Source organism: Trachinotus anak, unplaced genomic scaffold (genome assembly GCF_046630095.1).
Source record: "Trachinotus anak isolate AG129_WGS33_773 ecotype Australia unplaced genomic scaffold, CSIRO_AGI_Tana_v1 ptg000019l, whole genome shotgun sequence".
Taxonomy (NCBI): domain Eukaryota; kingdom Metazoa; phylum Chordata; class Actinopteri; order Carangiformes; family Carangidae; genus Trachinotus; species Trachinotus anak.
In genome coordinates, this window is record NW_027273870.1 from 20,379,020 (window position 1) to 20,399,126 (window position 20,107).

At 39.8% G+C, this 20,107-nt stretch overlaps 1 protein-coding gene across 1 annotated transcript; it reads right to left on the reverse strand.

Moving 5' to 3' along the window:
• Window positions 1-112: 112 nt before the first annotated feature.
• On the reverse strand, window positions 113-18,820 carry rnf150a (ring finger protein 150a). The gene is made up of 7 exons (XM_071504932.1): window positions 17,946-18,820; window positions 10,224-10,474; window positions 8,974-9,045; window positions 8,669-8,751; window positions 8,356-8,452; window positions 7,996-8,206; window positions 113-4,939 (listed from the first exon to the last, which is right to left on the reverse strand). The coding sequence occupies exons 1-7, from the start codon at window positions 18,397-18,399 to the stop codon at window positions 4,821-4,823; spliced, it is 1,287 nt and encodes a 428-aa protein (XP_071361033.1). The 5' UTR covers window positions 18,400-18,820; the 3' UTR covers window positions 113-4,820.
• Between the last annotated feature and the right edge of the window lie 1,287 nt (window positions 18,821-20,107).

Here is a 20,107-nt window from a genome sequence, read left to right on the forward strand (position 1 = left end):
AAACAAATGGGTTTACCAAAGTTGGAAAAACCTGATTCAAATTTATTCGAAGTCAAAATCACAGACATTCCTACACGTGCATCATGGTACAAGAAAAGGACAGAGACGTCACTGATCATACCTACAAATGTTTTTATATTACAAAATAGCAATGCTGTTATTTCTGCTGGGTACAGTGTACAATATATTGGTTGCCCACCCACCCCCATACTGGGGGCACATACTCCTCCATCCCTCAACACACATACATAATAGTACAGACAAAAGATAACAACATCATACATCATTATACATAAAGCAACAGCTGACTCGTGTTCTTTATTTAATACTGTAGCCTCCTTCTTAAAAGCTCTACATAAAAAGCCGTTCCCCACTCACTGGAGGGATAAAGTGCAATATAGGAAGGTTCATACAATGAGAGGATAACATATGTGACAAAAAAACAAAAAACAAAAACATTCAATTAACTAACATTAGTAAAATAATGCTGGAAAATGCTTAATTTTACAGGTCCATAATGTCTGAATATTTTTCCATGAAAGACATTTCATGGAAGAAACTATGTAATTTAGTCCAAGTTATAAGGAAAATTGAGACAATACAATATGTACATTCAATTAGTTAATGTAAATTAATTGTAAAATTTGTGTACAATTTTTTTTTCTCTTTCTTACTTGTGGGATGGATTGCACTGTAGTGACTACCATGCATTGAACTGTGGGATGATATATATATGTGTGTGTGTGTGTTTGTGTGTGTGTGTGTGTGTATGTGATGTGTTGATGCAACATTAACATCAAGGACAAGTGATGAAAATCAGGCTTTAAGGCTGACTCTATTAATGAATAAGCACCATCTCTGTCAGATAAGATAGTACTTTGAATAAATAATGAAAAAAAAAAATTACAGATAAGGAGACTGAAGTTTACAGTAATATATAAATAATGTATAAATATAAATTGAGTTTTTATTTCATGGACATTTTTTTCCCCCCAAATTTAGTAGAAAATTATAAAGTTCTTCCCAGGAAACTTGGAAATGATTAGGAAATTATGAATAATAAAATAAACTGTTATGCAATGTTGCAGGTACAATTAGGGAAAACAATCTTGTTTTCTTCATAAGTGCATTTAATATCATTACATGGAGTGCACTTAGGTCTTTTGTGTTTTAAAACTCAGTGAATTTTCTTTATTCCTAAGAGAGAGCTGTTATTGAAACACTGTAAACAAGCAAAACTGAGAGAGGACCTTATAGCTCAATCCATCATTTATAGGTTGTTAATCCACCTTCAAACATTAGGCAGAACAGCCAGAATTGAGCGACCTGGCACTTAAAACGAATGTGCTTTGCTTTACCTTGTTGCTTGGGCGACCAAACAAATGGCCAGATGGAATCAGACAGAAGAAAGACCTATGAGTTTGAAGCGTGAGAAGGAGAGAAGAAGCAAGAAAGACGAGGGGGGCAGCAGGCATAGGATGGGTGCTTGGGAGTTATCTTATGTATTGTGCTATCTCATTATCATGTGACCTGATGTGACATGCAGAGGCTTAAAGGTCCAGATTAGGTTGGCTGAGACTTAAGCATCTGCATCTATATTGAGCTGGTAGGAATCGCACTCTTCTCCACCTTCATATGCACAGAACGAGATAAATCAGGCTTTTTTATCAAACTGACGACTACAGTACCACCACATTGTTTAGAAGTATATAAAAATGTACATTCACTAATTCTTCCATAATGCTACCACACATTTTAGGCATGTTGAAATTGTAGGTTTGTGTGTGGAAATGGTCAGTATTTGCTAGTAACTGAATATAAAGTGAGGTAACTTAAAACCTGTCTCGCTTTTTCGCAGACACTGAACTGCTGAGAACAAAAATATTCAAACCTTTTAGCTTAGAGACTACAACAACTACAACATACACTCTTAAAAACTGCTTGCAGAAATAAAAAATTACTATCTGACCCTCTTAATGCCAAAGCTTTCATGAAAAACAGAAACACTTGCCCATAAATCCAATGATCCTTCAATGATTGACCCAAACACTGGGGATGTAGACGTGTGTGTGTTATATAACAGAGTCCCAGGCTCCAAAACATAATGGAAAGAATGACTGGAGGAGAAAACCACCAGTTAAATTCTCCTGGCTCCATCAATCAGTGGGTGTGTGCTTGTTTAGTGTGCAAGCGTATTAGAAAATGAGAAGGAACAGGTCCAATCAAGTATTAGTTCCTGCTGAATGTGTTCAGCACGTCATTACTGGAAAAGTAACGAAAAAGTGAACAACTATAACAGAACAATGACCGGAGAAGAACTATTTCTTCAGCAGACTATGAATGTTAATTAACAGTCAGCCTCACCTTGGGAGTCTGAGGCTGTGTCCCAATTCCATACTACATACTAGCTGTACACAGTATGTACTCAGTCCTTATCTAAATAATGTACAGTTTTTACTAAACAAGAAATAGACATATGATGCAATTTGTATGCTGACAGACATACTGTGACTACAGAATGCCACTGCATTTATGCTCCAGAAAGAAAAAACAAAAATGTTTTTAGTGCTGTCTGAGGTTGCTTCACCACCACTCACTTATTATTTTAATTTTTTTCAGCTGTGGGTAGGCCCTTCACTTCTTTTGTGCAATCAGTCAGGGACAACAGAGTCTATCTACACACTCAAAATCAGGTGTTTTTAGTCTGTCTTTTTGACTTTTAGACTTAACGTTGCTACTTTTCCAGTGTGAACACACTACATACAAACCTAGCATTATAGTATGAAACTGGGACAGAGTTTTAGAGTAGGTCAACACCGAGAGGGCTAAATTTCAAAATGCACCTTGTTCTCTCTGTTTCAGCCCTCCATCCACACTAAGCTGGTATTTTCTCATCCCATAACTGAGTGTTCTAAAACTCAGAAAACAGGAAAAACAGCTTTTTTAAATGACACAGAGGATCTGTGTGGTACTAAAGCTAAGAAACCGACCTTCTGTGACCTCTAACTTTCTCTGTGTTCACATATTTTAAATGTCATGACAGCTGACCAAAAGATGGCGTCTTTGAGCCATGATTTAGTGCCTGGTTAACAGGTAGCATTTATCAAATGACTATTATCTGCTTGTACTGTTGTCTGACACAAAGAACCTAGAAATATAAAATGAAAATTTCAACCTGTGGATTTGGTTATAGTAAAATATCTATCATAGTGGTCACAGAGAGCAGGAGTGAAGAGAACATTGGTTTTACCAACTGAGACCCAACAGAGAAACCGGACCACCTGTCCCACTTCAGTCCAGGTGTTTTAGAGTGGATGAAGATCTTTGTGAAGACCCCAAAAACATGAATGTGTGTTGTTTATCAAAATGTGCCACCTTGTTATAGACGTAACATTTAAACTTTCCATAAGTGTAAACATTTTTCATGCTGTGAGCTTCTCATGCGGTAAAAAAAATCCCATGCTTAGAGAATCAAATCCCTCAAATGAAAACCCTGACCATTTCAAATGTGAAAGTCCCCCCCCCCCTCACCAAGTAGAGTCCTTCTTTCAAATGACGTGAACCATCTAATTCTCTGTCCTCATGTCATGCACAGATTTAGCGCCATCTGAGCTTGACTGATCAGCTTACATGAACAACAGCAATGTTTAAAATACTACTGATAAACTTGGCACGGAGACTTGCTGTCATATTTATACTGGCTGGCTTGACAAGAGGAAGAAGTTTGTCTACATAATGTACACACCGCCAGAATTTGGTAGTGAGAGCAGCTACAGCCGGCTGTACTTAGCAGCAGTGTGAGCACGAACAGTGACAGACAGCGGGGGCCAACATCATGTGTCGTGATGACTTGTAAATCAGCAGCAGTTTCAGTAGGGTAGTGGGTGACATCACTTCAAACTGCTTGTGGCAAGCTATGATTGTCAAATGTGAGGACAGAAATATCTACCTTGTGTTTGGTTATTTCCTCTCAACAACAGGAATATACAGTTGGTAAAATAGCAGTTAAAAATGAAGATCTCCACACAATAGTAACAGTTACATTTAGAAATTACAGCATAATGTGTGCATACATGTTTCAACTCCTTAATGCCACAGGGCTGCATGAACTTTATGACCTATCGTTCAAGTTATCAGGGGATAATAACATGTTATCCAAGTCTGAAGTTGAAAAATTGCTGGTGGAAATTCACACCAACTGTTAGGGACTGACAAAGGCGCCATATGTTAGGTATCCACCACATCAATAAAACGTACTTCTGGAATACGTTGGCAGTGATCTCATACCAAGAAACAGAACAATCTGCACATATTTTTTTATAGTTAAAGCTGCAATCAGGTGTTGAAGGGGCCCTGCTGCTCCCATGCCCATATTGTGTCCAGCGGCAGGTTTAGGTTGCCAGAGTGAGGAGAAATATTATTTAGCCTTCTCAGGACTGTGAAGGCCGCCAATATCTCAGTTACTGTTTGTGTATTTCAGATGCTAAGTTTAAGGATGTGAAAAAAATTATGTAGACAGAAAACAGACCACCACAAGATGAGAGCTGTGTTCACCAACGAAATGGTGAAGTGTGACTGCAAGAAAACGAGCAAGCAACATGTCCACAGGCACAGGGACAAGCCTGTTTTTTCAGGTGGTACATACAGGACAGGGTGTTTTGTGCTGCTGTGGGTTGTATTGCTCATTTGCCCATCTTCTGTGAGGTCACTTCCTCCAGGGGACAAAGACGAGACGACTCTCTGGGAACCCACGATCACTCTGTCCCGCTCTCGTCCTCCTTTTCCTGATGATTCATGCCTTTTCCTCAGCTCTGTCTGGCTCAGGATTTGGCCCCGTCACACTCCTGCTCTGTGGACAGGTCTATTTCAGACATGCCTACCTCCACGCCCATGATGATAGAAGTGTCTGAATCACTGCTGAGCGGAGGCTGGTGCTCACCTGAGGGGGGAGAGAGGGAGGTAATTCATTATTTGATGGGTCATTCTGGGATACAGTCACACCGGTACCTCCAAACAGAGGCGGTGAAGTCCTGTGAGGGAGGTTTAATTCTTTGAGTTAGTGTCATTGTCACTTAAAGGACAGGTTCACATTTATTCCAGTCTGTCTTAATTAAATACTCACATACCAATTTGTACATTAAAAGAGGTGTACATCAAGATACTACACTGTAGGTGGCAACATTCACAGTGTTATTCTGTGTAAAAAATGTATCGTTAAGTTACAGTGCATCCGGAAAGTATTCACGGCGCTTCACTTTTACGACATTTTGTTATGTTACAGCCTTATTCCAAAATGGATTACATTCATTTTTTTACCTCAAAATTCTACACACAATACCCCATAATGACAAAGTGAAAAAAGTTTGCTTGAAATTTTTGCAAATATATTTTAAAAAAAGTATTCACAGCCTTCGCCATGAGACTCAAAACTGAGCTCAGGTGCATCCTGTGTCCACTGATCATCCTTCAGATGTTTCTACAACTTGATTGGAGTCCACCTGTGGCAAATTCAGTTGACTGGACATGATTTGGAAAGGCACACAACTGTCTATATAAGGTCCCATAGTTGACAGTGCATGTCAGAGCACAAACCACACCATGAAGGAATTGTCTTTAGACCTCCGAGACAGGATTGTATGGAGGCACCAATCTGGGGAAGGGTACAGAAAAAATTCTGCAGCATTGAAGGTCCCAATGAGCACAGTGGCCTTGATCATCTGTAAATGGAAGAAGTTTGGAACCACCAGGACTCTTCCCAGAGCTGGCCGCCCGGGCAATCTGAGCGATCGGGGCAGAAGGGCCTGAGTCAGGGAGGTGACCAAGAACCTGATGGTCACTCTGACAGTGCTCCAGCGTTGCTCTGTGGAGAGAGGAGAACCTTCCAGAAGGACAACCATCTCTGCAGCACTCCACCAATCAGGCCTGTATGGTAGAGTGGCCAGACGGAAGCCACTACTCAGTAAAAGGCACATGACAGCCTGCCTGGAGTTTGCCAAAAGGCCAAAGGAGTGGCTTCGGTAAAACTTTGTGAATGTCCTTGAGTGGCCCAGCCAGAGCCCAGACTTGAACCCAGTTGAACACCTCTGGAGAGATCTGAAAATGGCTGCACACTGCTCCCCATCCAACCTGATGGAGCTTGGGAAGTTGCCAAGCTTGTAGCATCATACTCAAAAAGACTTGAGGCTGAAATTGCTGCCAAAGGTTCTTCAACAAAGTATTGAGCAAAGGATGTGAATACTTATGTACATGTTATATTTTAGTTTTTTATTTTTAATGAATTTGCAAAAGTTTCAAGCAAACTTTTTTCACTTTGTCATTATGGGGTATTGTGTGTAGAATTTTGAGGTAAAAAAATGAATTTAATCCATCTTGGAATAAGGCTGTAACATAACAAAATGTGGAAAAAGTGAAGCGCTGTGAATACTTTCCGAATGCACTGTTAGTAGTTCTCCCAGCAGCGCAGCAACTGACTTGCTGAGCTGCAGCTCAACAAGGATAGGGAAAAACACAAGAGCAAACTTTTGAAACGTGGGGTTGTGTGAAGACAGACAGACAGACAGACAGAAGCATGACCCACATTTCAGCAGCGCTCAGGTCTTTTTCTGGGACCCTGACTGCAATACTTACCCAGTACGTGTCTGACTCTGGAAAGAATGATAGCTGCAGATCCATTCATGACAGCGCTCATTATTCAGGGAAAAGACGTAACACAATCTGCTCTCCACCACTGCCTGAGAGATTAGCTCATGCTTCATTTCTGTCAGTGGCATTGTCTCTGTCAGCTCATTAGTGTGCGACAAAACGACAAATCACGTCCAATTTACATTCTAATTAATCTCGAGGAGAATACCAACATGTGGTGAGCTGATCTACTGCTTGTCAAGTGCACAAAAGTAAACACAGCTCTCAGTTCTAGCAGCTTCTTACTGCCTTGGAGGAGAGTCCTTTTAAGAGAAAAGTATGTGATATAAAAACATTTTTTTTTTCATTTTGAGCTTATCTTTTGCCTCTAAGTGGCACCAACATATAAAACAGGAATTCATTCCTGTGTTCTGGAAGCAGTATGGAGCACACACAATGTTCACATGATGTTGTAGCTAAAACTTATTACTCACAGGTATTTCTATTTGTTTTGTCCACCCAATTTTTATAAATGAGCGTAGGCTTAAAAACTCAAGACCTCTCTGATACAGTTCAACAGCACCACAAACTACAACCTCCACAGTGACCATAAAGTTAAGAACTGAACATTAAAGTGAACAGATACAATTTAAACCGTCACATAGAAGAAATCTGAAACATACTACTACAATACTACTACTACTAATAATATTATTCATGATAAATAATTACATGATAGTTTATTATATAATTATATAATAATTTGAAAATTAATAAAAACAGATAAAATGTGAAAACACAAGAATGTTTTTCCTCTATCTAGCAATAACAGCATAGGTGTTAAAACCTACACCTTTTAAATGTACCTTTTATGTGGCAAAAATTAAAATACATGTATGAGCATATGCATACTCACACACATGAAGTGAATGAAGTGTAGCGATATCTAGCAGGTGTTTAACAATCATTAGTTAAAGCAATAGCCGTTACGCATTTGCACAAGGTGCTAGAAGGTATAACTTCAGGGTATTTGGGTGTATGTGGGTTAGGTTATGACTTTCTGGAAAGGGAACACTGTTCTTTTCCTCCTGCATCACCCAAGAGGATCTGAATTAGGGAACACTGACCAGGTGGCAGCTGGCCTAGTTCAGGCCTCAGAATAAAATACTAACAGGAAGCAGAAAATAACAGCACCAGCACACTGTCAGAAAACTGATCCCTAACAACTGATAAATAACTCAAACACCTCATAAATGACAACGGGCTCCAACTATTTTTTGCAAGCAGTCATAATCCACAAGTTAAATTTTGCAGGAACTGGAAATACTCAAGTAATGTACTAGTACCTTTAAATTGCACTTGCATTGTACTTACTGCTTGCTATGATGTGGCTCTCCCCGGCCTGATACACTGTCTCTGCATCAGGATGGAGCTGCTGCAGACCCACCGCTCTCCCTGCTGGATCCAGCACTACGGAGCTCTCGTTAACTGTGATGTCACTCGCCCCACTGATGGGGTTGGTGGGTGGACCTCCGGCAGACATCTCATAGTCTGGAGGAAACTCATCTGAGCAGTCAGCGTTGAGCTGGAACATGCAAGAGATGTCTTTAGAGTTGCTCTCATGCATAATATGGGTCCTCTTCCTTTTCATCTTTTGCTCTTTAAGGTTAGATTAGCCTTAATATGAGAAATGAGAGCAGTGAGAAGTCCCAAAATAAGTTAAAAGGAACTTACTGGGATTCCTAAGGCTTTGAGGATGTTCATTTTACACATGGGACACGTGCGGTGGTCTTGTAGCCATGGGTCTACACAGTGTTTATGGAAGACATGCCTGACAAAATAAAATGGCAGTGCACAAATGATTAACTACAAATGACTGTTAAAATGCAGTGCACAATAAAAGGTGTGTTGTACAGGATATACCATAGAGATGCCAGCAGTTATGGTACATGATCTTTTCTCATCTCCAAAAGTAATAATAATCTAACAGACAAATGGTGATGTCTCATTTTTAACTTATGTACAACACTGATCAAACAAACCTTACCTGCATGGTAATATCCTCACAACATCGTTAGGCTTATAACCTTCAATGCAAACTGCACAATTGTCAAAGTCGGACTCAGTCTCCTAAAACACAGAACAAAGGCACAGAAAGGGAGAGTGGTGTAAAATGACAAACCAACGAATCCTCAAATATATCGACATACCAAATAAAATATTAATAATAATGCAAATAATTCCCTCCCTGTGGATGAACACATTTTTATAAGTCCATGTATACTTTTAAACTCACTGCATGGCTAAAGATGCTTTCAAGTTTCCGTTTGCAGTGTGGGGAATAGCATTTACCTTGTCTCCTTTCTTAATGGTGCGTACTTGAAGCTTGCTGATGGCTTTTTTGGCAGCATCTCCGAGACGTCTCTGTAACACGTAAAAAAAATCTTACTTTTCTTACTGACAAGATGAGTAGGTATTGCTGACTCAGTAATATGAAGGTATGTCATTCGTCATCTAATATATAATAAAGTCTGCTGATTGAGGTCTACGTCAGCTGAGAATGATCAGAAGTTAAAAAATGTTCTACTTTGTTTGATGACATTTCACAAGATCAAGCATCACGAATGTTTTGTTTACGCACTTGTTGTATTAGAAGTTAATTGAACAAAGAGCCGAGAGTTTTTACTGCGTCACGCAAACAGATCAGGGTATAAAACACCACTGTTGAACCACAGTTACAAAAACCAGTGAAGCACAATAATCAGAAATCAACATCTTAAGACAGATTATAGAAACAAACTGTACACTGACCTATTACTTTTTATGATATGTGGCTTTAATAATGATAAGACATCAGAATATTATTAAATAATATATAAGTATCCATCTTCTGATTCTGGAAACACACTGATGCTTTAAAGCCGTACCACATTTTCCAGTTGCTTGGCATAAAACAGAATGAGAGTAATAAAAATACAGTGTGGAAATATTGACAGAACGGATGAACCAGGAAGATGGCGACAAATTCACAGGACCGACAAGCAAGTGGTGTCAGTAACAGAGTCTTAAAATAGTGAGATATCACACACATCATGCCTTAACTGTTCAAAGTCTGTTTTACCTTACTGGGCTGCCTCGGGAATAAATTGAAAGCAGATTTGTTCAGTATGGCTGAATTCTTTGTACAACATAAATCAACATAATTTAAAGTGAAAAAGCAAACAGTGGGTTTCATGGCCCCTGCTCCTATCATTAAAATCATGGTGATGTATCGTCATTACAGACGTCACAAGGAACGTCAGAGGCGGCCATTCATAATAAAGAGATGGCAAAAGTAAGTATTTGCACTGTGAGCTCAAAGGGCCAGAAGGCTGAGCTGGTTGATGGTTCACTGGTTTGTCACGTCTCTGTTCGTCCAGCTGTTGGGCTAATTCTGGCCTCTCCTTAGAGCCTTACATGGCCCACACCAGATGGTAAAATGCGCAGACCAACGTTAAGAGCAAGACCACAGCACCACTGCACTGCGAGTGTCCATTTTAGACAGATGTATGCCATATCATAGAGTTATACTTTAATTTAACAAAGAGAACACAGTCTGGTACCTGGTTGCGGTCTCGTGCATTTGCATAGCGGAACCTCTGGATGTAGTAGAAGACGAGCCAAGCGAGGGAGATGATCATGAGAACGATGAAGGAGATGGAGACAAACACGACCGATGTTCTGCTGACGTATTTCTGCAGGTTGCGGGTTCCTATAGTGATGTGCAGCAAGACCACAATGTGCTGGTCCAGCAAGGCCACAATCTCACGACCTTTAGACTCTGGGATCATGATGACCACGACATCCCCTGTACCTGCGCGCGTGCGCGTGCACACACACACACACACACACACACACACACACACACACACACACACACACACACACACACACACACACACACACAAAGTTTAGATATTTAGGACAGACAGTATTACCACTTGGAGTTCAGCCATTTTTTTATCACCTGTGGACATTTTAAATTCTAACAGTGGTTTTAAAGGCTTATTTCAATATTTTTTAGACTTTAAACATTAAATGAAATTAAAATATAGTAGAGCAATAAAGATTTATTTTTCTTTCCCCGGCTTATATCCACATATGCAGAAGTCTTTGAAACGTTTGATATAATTTACAGAAAAAATAACTGAACAGCTGAGTGAATAAAATGGAAAAACTTTGTACTCTTTACCAAGCATCTGCACCTGAAAGATGTCCACGTTTTATAGTATATGACTGCATGATAGAAAAAACAACCATCAAGGACACCTAGCATTAGCATTAGCATTAGCTGGGACAGTGCTTGTTCTCACCACCTCAGCCACTGCTTCTCCTCAGCTCAGTGTGATAACGTGACTGAAAAGCTTTGCCTCTGGGGCTAACAGACATCCAGCTCTTAATATAAACACTACTACAACGACTATCTATTTAACTTTTCAAGGCGTTTACACAATGCTCAATAAGATAAGATATGTTTACTAGTGAGCTCAAGAAAGTGTTGGTGGTGATGAGACAAACTGAGGTACCGAGGTGCTATCTGCTGATATTGTGGTATCAGAGATATATTTTTTATATTTGTTTATAAAATTTTATTCATGACTTTGTAATGTGTGGTGGGTGTTGGGGTTGTTTGTTTTTTTTTGAGTAAAAATTAAGATTTAAAACCAAAGTTTCAGTGGCTTTAATAATGGCATTGGCATCAGTCTCTAAAATCCAGTATAAGTCAGGCTTTACTTACTATGTTTATTTAAAGTTGCCTGTGATGAGGGAATGACACATGGGACTTGATACCTACACATGTAGATAGTTTCTAGACAGAAAAAGGAAATAACAAAGCTCTACTCTCTAATCTGTATGGGAAATAGTTGACGATTCCCAGAGGTGGATCAAAAGCCTGAGCACTGTTACATCATATTCCCCTCTGCTGCCTGTTTATGGTTGCGGCCGCTTTGAGTCGGGGTGGCTCCCTGCGGTGCTTCGCTCCCTCTATCAGCCACTATACAGAGTGGCTTTATTCAAACTGCCATTACCAGTAGCAGCTCCTGTGCAGCCTGTCAGAAACACAGAGCTGTGACAAATCCTCCTGCACTGCACAGAGCTATTTTAACTCCATAGACTGGGGTGATTCTGTCAGAGGTAGCCCACTAACGCTGATAGAAAAGATGATGTTCCAGAGGAGTTTAAAGCTTTGAATCCAACAGATATCGTACATTTTTAGAGTGCAATTGCAGTGCATTATTGCTGTTAGGCTCATAAATCCCTTTATGTAACAGGTCTGTTGTAAAATCTGCACAACTGCTATGTTTTATACGACCAAAGTCTAGCAGTCAGACCATACTGAGTCTTTTAAACTGTTTCATTTTCATGCATATGCATGTGAATCAGCACAGACAGCATAGTTTCCTGGCTGAAAATGACAGCTTTAAGATTTTAGTTCTTCAAGATGTAATATCCAAGCATAAGATGTTTATATTTGTTTAATAAAACATCAATAAAGCAAATATTTTGAGGCAAGGGCAGCCTTTTAAACAACTGAACACCTCAATTAGAGGTAACAATGTATTGTGGGTTAGTTTAAAAAAAAAAAAAAAAAAAAAGAAGCTCTTTATGTGTACCTTCCTCTGCAAAAACAAACAGACCCCTACCCACACTCACACAAACAGTAATCCAGTTACCGGTATCTCCATTGTTAACACAAAGGTCTATTTGTTACGGCGGCTGCTCCTTCTAAACGAGTGTATGTATGGTGGAGTCTCTAAAACAAACCCTGCGACAAACAATGAGAAAACAGAAGCTTGTGTTTGGACAGCAAACAGATGGTAATACACTCTAGACCCTCAGGCGACCGGCTATCACACATCTTTATTCCAGTTTTGGTCTATGTCCTTCTGACTGTCAAAAAAATGTAAATAAGGAAACCATTTGATTGGAAAACACTTTCTAAAATGTACGAGGATACAGAAATATATTAGCTGTCTTCCCCAGCAAAACAAGTTAATTGCCTGGGGTTCCTGGAAACATAAATACATGGAAACCATGTAAACCTCTTTCTGTTTGTAATCTCAGATACTCACAATCCTGACATGCTGATTTATGGTTTTATTAAGTGAGACCATATGGTGTGGAGGGCAAATCTGTGATGCAACAACTGCCTTTGCAAACACATGACAAAATCAAACAAAAAAGCAAACAGGTTTAAGAATAAGCCTCTGTAGACTTTAAACATCACCCATGTTTGGCCAGGCTTGGCTTCACAGCCAACAGAAATAAGGAAAGGCACAATGAGGTATGTAAGATTTCCCTAAGCCGTGACTCTTATCTCCTTCTGTTCACTGTGACGCAGTCGGAGTGGACAAAAATAGCTGCTTCTAAAACAGGAGGGCAATGTCTGAGACTGAGGCTGATCTTGTGAAGAGAACCATGTCTTCAGACCCACTAGGCCAAAATGTGGAGGCTAGGAGGAATAAATACTGAGCAAGGTAATTAGTAGACAACAGCCCAGTCTCCAGTGTCAGTCAGTTTACTTTGGATAACACCGTGGCAGAGACTTCCACTTTATTAACAACCACACCTGACAGTCAGACAAAGCAGGCTACACTGACATGCAAGTGTTAAGGCTACAGAGTATTTGATTGAAGGAATAGTTTGACATTTTGGGAAACGTGCTTAATTGCTTTTTTGTTGAGCGTTGAGCTAGCCTGGCTCCGTCCAGTGTGAACAAAATTCATCCACCAGTACCTCTAAAGCTCCCTGATTAACATGTTACTTTTCATTTGATTAAACTGCACAAAATGTTAAGTGGGGGTTGTGTGCTGGACTATTTCCAACCAGTGGAGACACTAGAAAGTTACTGCTCTATTGCTATGAAATGATGCAGTAGGTAGCCCCCCTTAAAACAGAAAAATGTCATTTTGGTTTCTGTATGGATTAAACAAATGAGAAGTGCTAATAGACCATTTTTTGGCATTCAAACAAAGCTAACAAAGCTAGCTTTTTCCTGCCGTTTTCAGTCTTTATGCTAAGCTAAGCTAACCAGCTACTGCACTGATGTTATGTAAATATTGGCAAGAAAGCAAATAGCAAATTTCCCAAAACGTTGAACTATTCCTTTAATTCTATACAACTCATCGAGGAGATTAAATGTAATTTAGTATTTAAGTTTGATTAGGTCCACTGGGGTTTTGACTAGAAGAGGGCTTTGCTGTTTAAAGCTTCATTGAGACCAACAGGGTGATTCAGGATAAAACCACACTTTCAGAACTGATTAACCCAACTTACCTGAGTTGGCTTTATAGAGACACGAGTTCTCTGCCTTGGGAAGAAAGGTTTAAATTAAGACAGGCCATGAGAGGTTTCTGCCCCTGGCAACTGTGGATTCTACAGCCCAGCTGTGTTGCTTCTGGACAGGGGATGCTCCGCTCCTTCTTTGGCAGCCTCACATTCAATCTGCACATTAAGACCTGTTTCTTTGTCACTGCTCTCTCTGTTACCTTCCTCCTGTTTACTGGCTTTGTCATCACACCTCTCCTAGCTGCCGTTTCTGTCTCTTTAAGTGTCTCAGTTTATATTTATATCATGGCTTGAAGCTGGGAAAGTCTGGTGTCTTTGATTTTTAGCTGCAGGTAAACCAGGGATCTGCTCTGAGGCCTTTGTTTGCAACTTCAAGAGTAGAGGAATAGAGGAGGGTTACTGGTCAAATACTGTCGATCCCCTCAACAGATACACTGGCAAACCCTTTCCTCAAATAAAAATAGCAACAATTAATGGAAAAATATTCCATTTTATATAACAGACCTACATAAAAATGCTTAAGAAATGCATAGAAGTATTGCCAGCAAACCTTACCTAAACTTGCATGAACTGATGGTGATTTTTGAATACAACAGTGACATACTGTATTACCACTTGAGATAGTTGTTGTGCCAAACAAGTTGCCAAACAGTTGCCTATCTGAACCAGAAGACACAAATGTTTTGGACAAACTGATGAATTCAAGTCAAATATTCACTCTTTTCCTGAGTAAAATGTCTGTTCAGCTGCTAAATCTTCCACTATGCTCACCAGCTAATCTCTGACTTTGTCAGTTCTGCTCTTGGTGCTGGGCAGGTAGCGTACAATGGGTTTTGAAAACTAATTCGCTGTAAACAGCTGCCTATTGTAGCTGGAAACAAGATTGGTGTAAGCAAGAGCAACAACAGAGTCACACAGAGCACACAGTCATTTGATTAATTGCTGATATAAAAATATCAACTAGTGCAATAGGTATAGACTGTATGAAGAGAGTAAGTAGAGCTGTAATGCTGCAGTTTGTCCATGTGATACTACCAGGACACGTGGCCTTCAGCCCATGTAGACCTGTTCTTGACTTCAGTCCCACAGTCCCACAACTTCTCTACCTTACCAGGTATTTATTTCCATTCACCTGTCTACTCACATCACATGAGAGATGTCACAATACTTTTTTTTTTTTAAATTGTAGGTTAATGTTTGATCTGAAGTGTCAAGTCATCAGTGAATTTGAGTGACCTTTTGTCAAAAAGACTTCATCCATTGTGCTGTTGTCCAGCACAGGTGTGTTGGTCAGGTCAGCCACACCTTTATGAAAACTAGCAACAGACTGAGAGCACATTTCCAATGGAAACACAAGTCAAGTGGAAAAGAGGGCACAACTCATAGCTACTGCAGAAGGTTTAAATATCAACATTTACTCTCAAAAAAATAACACACCTAATCAGTTTTTAGAATGTGTGCTTACAATAGAAACTAGGGGTGAAACATCACAGGTTAAACTTTAAACTAAGAAAATATATTTTAACCGCTTAGCAGACGTGAAAGGTTTACTCCAGCTAGGAGAGCTGTAGAGTTATTATTTTAATAGATGGAACGAAGGTTCCATCTATTAGCATATATATATATGCTAACCTGCTCTGTTATGAGAGACAACAATATTAAATAGTAAATGGACTGCGCTTATATAGCACTTTTCTACTTTAATGGAAAAAGCATTTTACAATTTGCCTCTCATTTCACTCATTCACACATACACTGATGGTGGCAGAGCTGCCTTGCAAGATGCTCGCAATATGAAAAGGCAGAACACCTTACACAGCAGAACAGGCATTCAGCCCCTGTGTTGGCGAGTAACTGTGCTGATGAAAAGCACATGAACAAAGAAACAGATTATCTGCGCTCCGGGCTCAAAAAAGACGAAAAGAAAAACTGCCCACACAGATCAATAAGGCATCATATCATCCCATAAAAACACCTTCAACATCTTGCAGCAGACCCATGGATGTGTACACTGTATATCCCTCTAATGAACAGGCATCACAATTCATCTGAAGAGGAGTCCCCACTGTGACTTATGCAGTCTCTGTGAACAGCCTACTTATGAGCCTTCTAGTTAAACTAATGATTTCTAGACATAGCACATCAAAACATGACCATGATTTTACATAGTTGTCACACACAGGTTGCAAGCAAATTACTCTGCCTGATGCTATTTAAACAGTCAAAGAGTTTGTTCAATTATCTATGCAGCAGCCTGCCCTGCCTCCAGCAAACAAGCAAAGTGACTCTCCTTTGAAGAACCTGAAGTTGGATCCGGTGTCTGTGTTTTCAGGGCATTTTGCAAAGGTCTGTTGGATGGGTTGTTTATACAACGATTATTTACTCATTTCAGTTCTGACAAGAAGTTTTCTTTTTGTTGTTCTTCCTCTTCAGTTTTGCCCTAAGGAGTTATTTACCTGTGAGTCTTCAGCCTGTGCTTATCTGCAACCTTTCTTCAAACATATATTCATATAAGTAAAGAATACGTGTGCAGACTTTTGGTTTCATACACGCTACGCTATTTGGGCTTCTTGACACATGACATGCTTTTCATTGTCTGTTATGATTACAGACAACACTGCTATCATTTCACAGAATCATCCACTGAATAGCTGCTACCCTTAAAGTGCATATGCTCTTTAATCATGGAAGTAATTTGTACTTACCTTCTTCAGTGACTGTAAACACTTTGAAATAATTTATTGCTTTGTAATAAATCAGTACTAACATTTCCAGAATAACAGGTACATCTCACCAGTGGCTACTAAACACATGCTAAGACTGCAATTAAATGAAAAGTATTTTCTTACTCATCACTTATTGGGAAGATTGACAGTGTGCATAGCTGTCAGCATTTCTGAGTGCTTAAAGCCTCATTCAGACAAATTCTGTAATACTGTATTCATTATAAATCTTTGTACTTTTTCTTCTTCACAAGAAGTAGATTATTCTTCTCTATGTTTTTTTCTGATAAATAATGTACATTGTGTTAATACCACTGTGTTATTAGAGGTAATACTTTAGGTGGTCAAACTGATGCAGTGTCGGCATAGGAAATAAACTCTGAGAAAGAAGTTTCAATGAAACAGGGAAGTTATGATGTGTAGTATTAAGTAATTATTAGAAAATCCATATACACAGTATATGCACAAGGTAGAGTAAAAGAAGAATATGGAAGGAGGTAGCAGTGCACAGGTACTGTCTTCAAACTTTTGCAGATGATTGTTGGATGTGTATGGATGTGCATGTACCAAAGGCTGGCACTGAATGTGGTGTGGGCAGATTTGTAATCTTGTGGATCAGATAGTTCCTGATTTAAAACAAGAGTTCGCCAAGTCATACTGTCTTTTATGTAGGCAAAATTCTTTCAGGGTCCCTTGTGTTGAGACAACATCACTGAATTTTTAGAGTAAATATCTGTTTACATCTCCCCAAGTAAGGAATAGCCTACACATATTAGACAGTTTTGACATATGTATCTGAACTTAAAAAAAAAAAAAAAAAACTTTATCCAGTGTTAGCTGTAAACTATTACATAGCATATACAGCTTTCATTTACAGTCCCAATCCTACAACCAGTTAGCAAATGTGGCAGATCTTTCCAGTGGATATCAGTAGCCTATTTGGGGAGTCAGTTTGTTTTCTACTTTACCAAGAAACTAACTGGTTGTTCAGCTGATAACACAAATGCAGCAGGGGAAATAAAAATCATTCACCTTGGCGAGAGGTGTCCAACACTCAAGAAGTAACTGATAGATGACATTAATGCTCTTAGGCCTCTATGACACATGACTGGATAGACACCTGTAGTGGGATGGATGTTCAGCTTGCAGAAATAAACACAGCCAGTGAACTATTTTGGGAGACTTGGAGTAAAAATAGACAAGACTGCAATAATAATGGTAAGAACAATAATGATAAATACTTCATTTGGTGGTTGACAGGTTGTCACTTACCTGGATGGGGCATTGTTATGGTGTCGTTGGCATTGCTGGAGCCCACATTGTATATGACAACTGCAGAGGCGTTGAGATTTGCAACGTTACGGATTTTCTCTCTGTAGGTACAGTTCCCCGCGGCCACCAACGCCACCCAGGCGGTGTTGTGAGAGACAGGGGGGAACCTGACGTGCGGGTCGCACGCCTGTCTGTCCTGCAGGAGGGACGGCACCAGGACCAGACCTCTGGCTTCCTTCTTGGGCGAGTGCTCTCCATACCGACCGCACTCGGTTTTCTCTGTCTTGACTTCCGAAGTGACGGGGTCCAGGTAGGTGATGTTGACAAAAGCCGTGTACCACTCCTCCTTCTCTGCAACCGTGAAGTCCAGGCACAGCAAGTGGACGAAGCAAAACGACAGCAGCCACGTCGAGAGAGCCAGACTGCGGCAAGCTCGGATGAGCGACGGTGCCATTGTGCGGCGGGCTGGGGATGGATGACGAGCTCCGGGCGTCCTCCTCACTGGAAAAGCTCGTGGCCCGTGCTTATTTTATAATGAGCCACAAGTTGCAAACGCATTAGCCTTGCGGAAAAGCCAGGTCCATGCACCAGCCCTCGCAGACGAGCAGCACAAAGAGTTCGTGAGCTCTGTGCAGGAGTCCACTACACAGCACCACCTGCACGGAGAGACGACGCCGTGTGTTGTTGTTCATCGTCAGCTGTTTGCAGTCCTCGCTCAGGATTGGCTCCCCGCTCCTCGACATGTGACCTGGGCGTTGGCAAGGTGCCTCTGTGTCTCTGTGGCATGTGGACTAACGAAAGCAGCCATAAATCATGTGAAACACTGGCACAGAAATTGAATCACTGTAATTATAAATTATAGCACATGATAGACGTCAAAAGACTGGCTACTGGATGTTTCTTTGTGTGTCAAAAGCCAAGACGAAATATATTTACGTATTTGTAAGTAGCCTGGAGTTTGATGAATGTTTAAGTTGTTGATACATTAAAAAAAAATATACTGTATTATAAATTATATCATTTTATAAGCATCTAAACACGCGACGGTAAATAGCAACAAAAGTATCACAAAATTTGCCAATCAACCAATGTCTTTATTGTCTTTGCATTAATAATTAAAAATTGAATTGCAAAATTATTTCCATTTATATGTCTGCATTTCCTATATCACAGTTCATTCTTACTGCATGCAGGCTACTGTAGGTGTTTTGCACCAGTTAATGTAAACTGTATACAACATTTCAAACAAACAAACAAAAAACCCTTCATCAGCTCTCTACAGATGGATACATGAAACCAGCAGAACTTGTTATTAAATGAATCCAGTAAAGACCATGCAGGTTCATTAGCTTGAGATGCTTTTAGATGCTTGTATACTTACAGTTGGAAGTTGTTTATGAAAAAACACCGTGCGTGGTCATTTTTGTTTGTAATTTCTTGTTGTTTTGATGTTTGTACAGTGGTGCTATAAGTTGTTTGCCCAGTGTCACTAAGGACACTCACACCTAGGGTAAGACATGTAGTTGTTTAATGGAGACAGTGGATGCACCAACTTACCTACAAACAGCTGCAGAACTCAATCTGCACTTAAATGGTGAAATTTATTACATTTTCAAGTTCAGTAGATACTTATAGAGTAAAATGGAAACGATTCTCAGTAATTCTCAGGCATCTCTTTACAGTGCATAGACTATACTTAGGGTAAATGAATTTCCACAATGACCTATAGTGATAAATACAGTAATGATAATTACTGACTTGTTATTGTAGTATCTGAAGTTCTGTATGTTATGTTGTGTGAATTTATGGATTTGGTATGTTTAGCTAGGAGTCCCCTGGTCAATAAGATTTAATGGCCTTAGTCAGAAGGTACTAGGGTGAAAAGATTTAAGGACCTTAGCTAAAAGGTTTTAGGTCAAAAGGTCTAGGTGCCACTGGGAGATGGGTGACTCCCTCATCTTATGTAAGCAAGCCCTTTTTCTGTATTTACAGAAACCATATGTTTTACCTTAGGTTCACGAAAACAACCAGCCTATATAGATGGGGAGTTAGAGCAGTTGTTCAGAGGAGATTCACATTGGCTTCGACTCCTCTCTCAGGCAACCCAGGGTGCTTGATTTGATGCTGGACTTCTTTGTAATAAACCTCTTTATATACAAGCA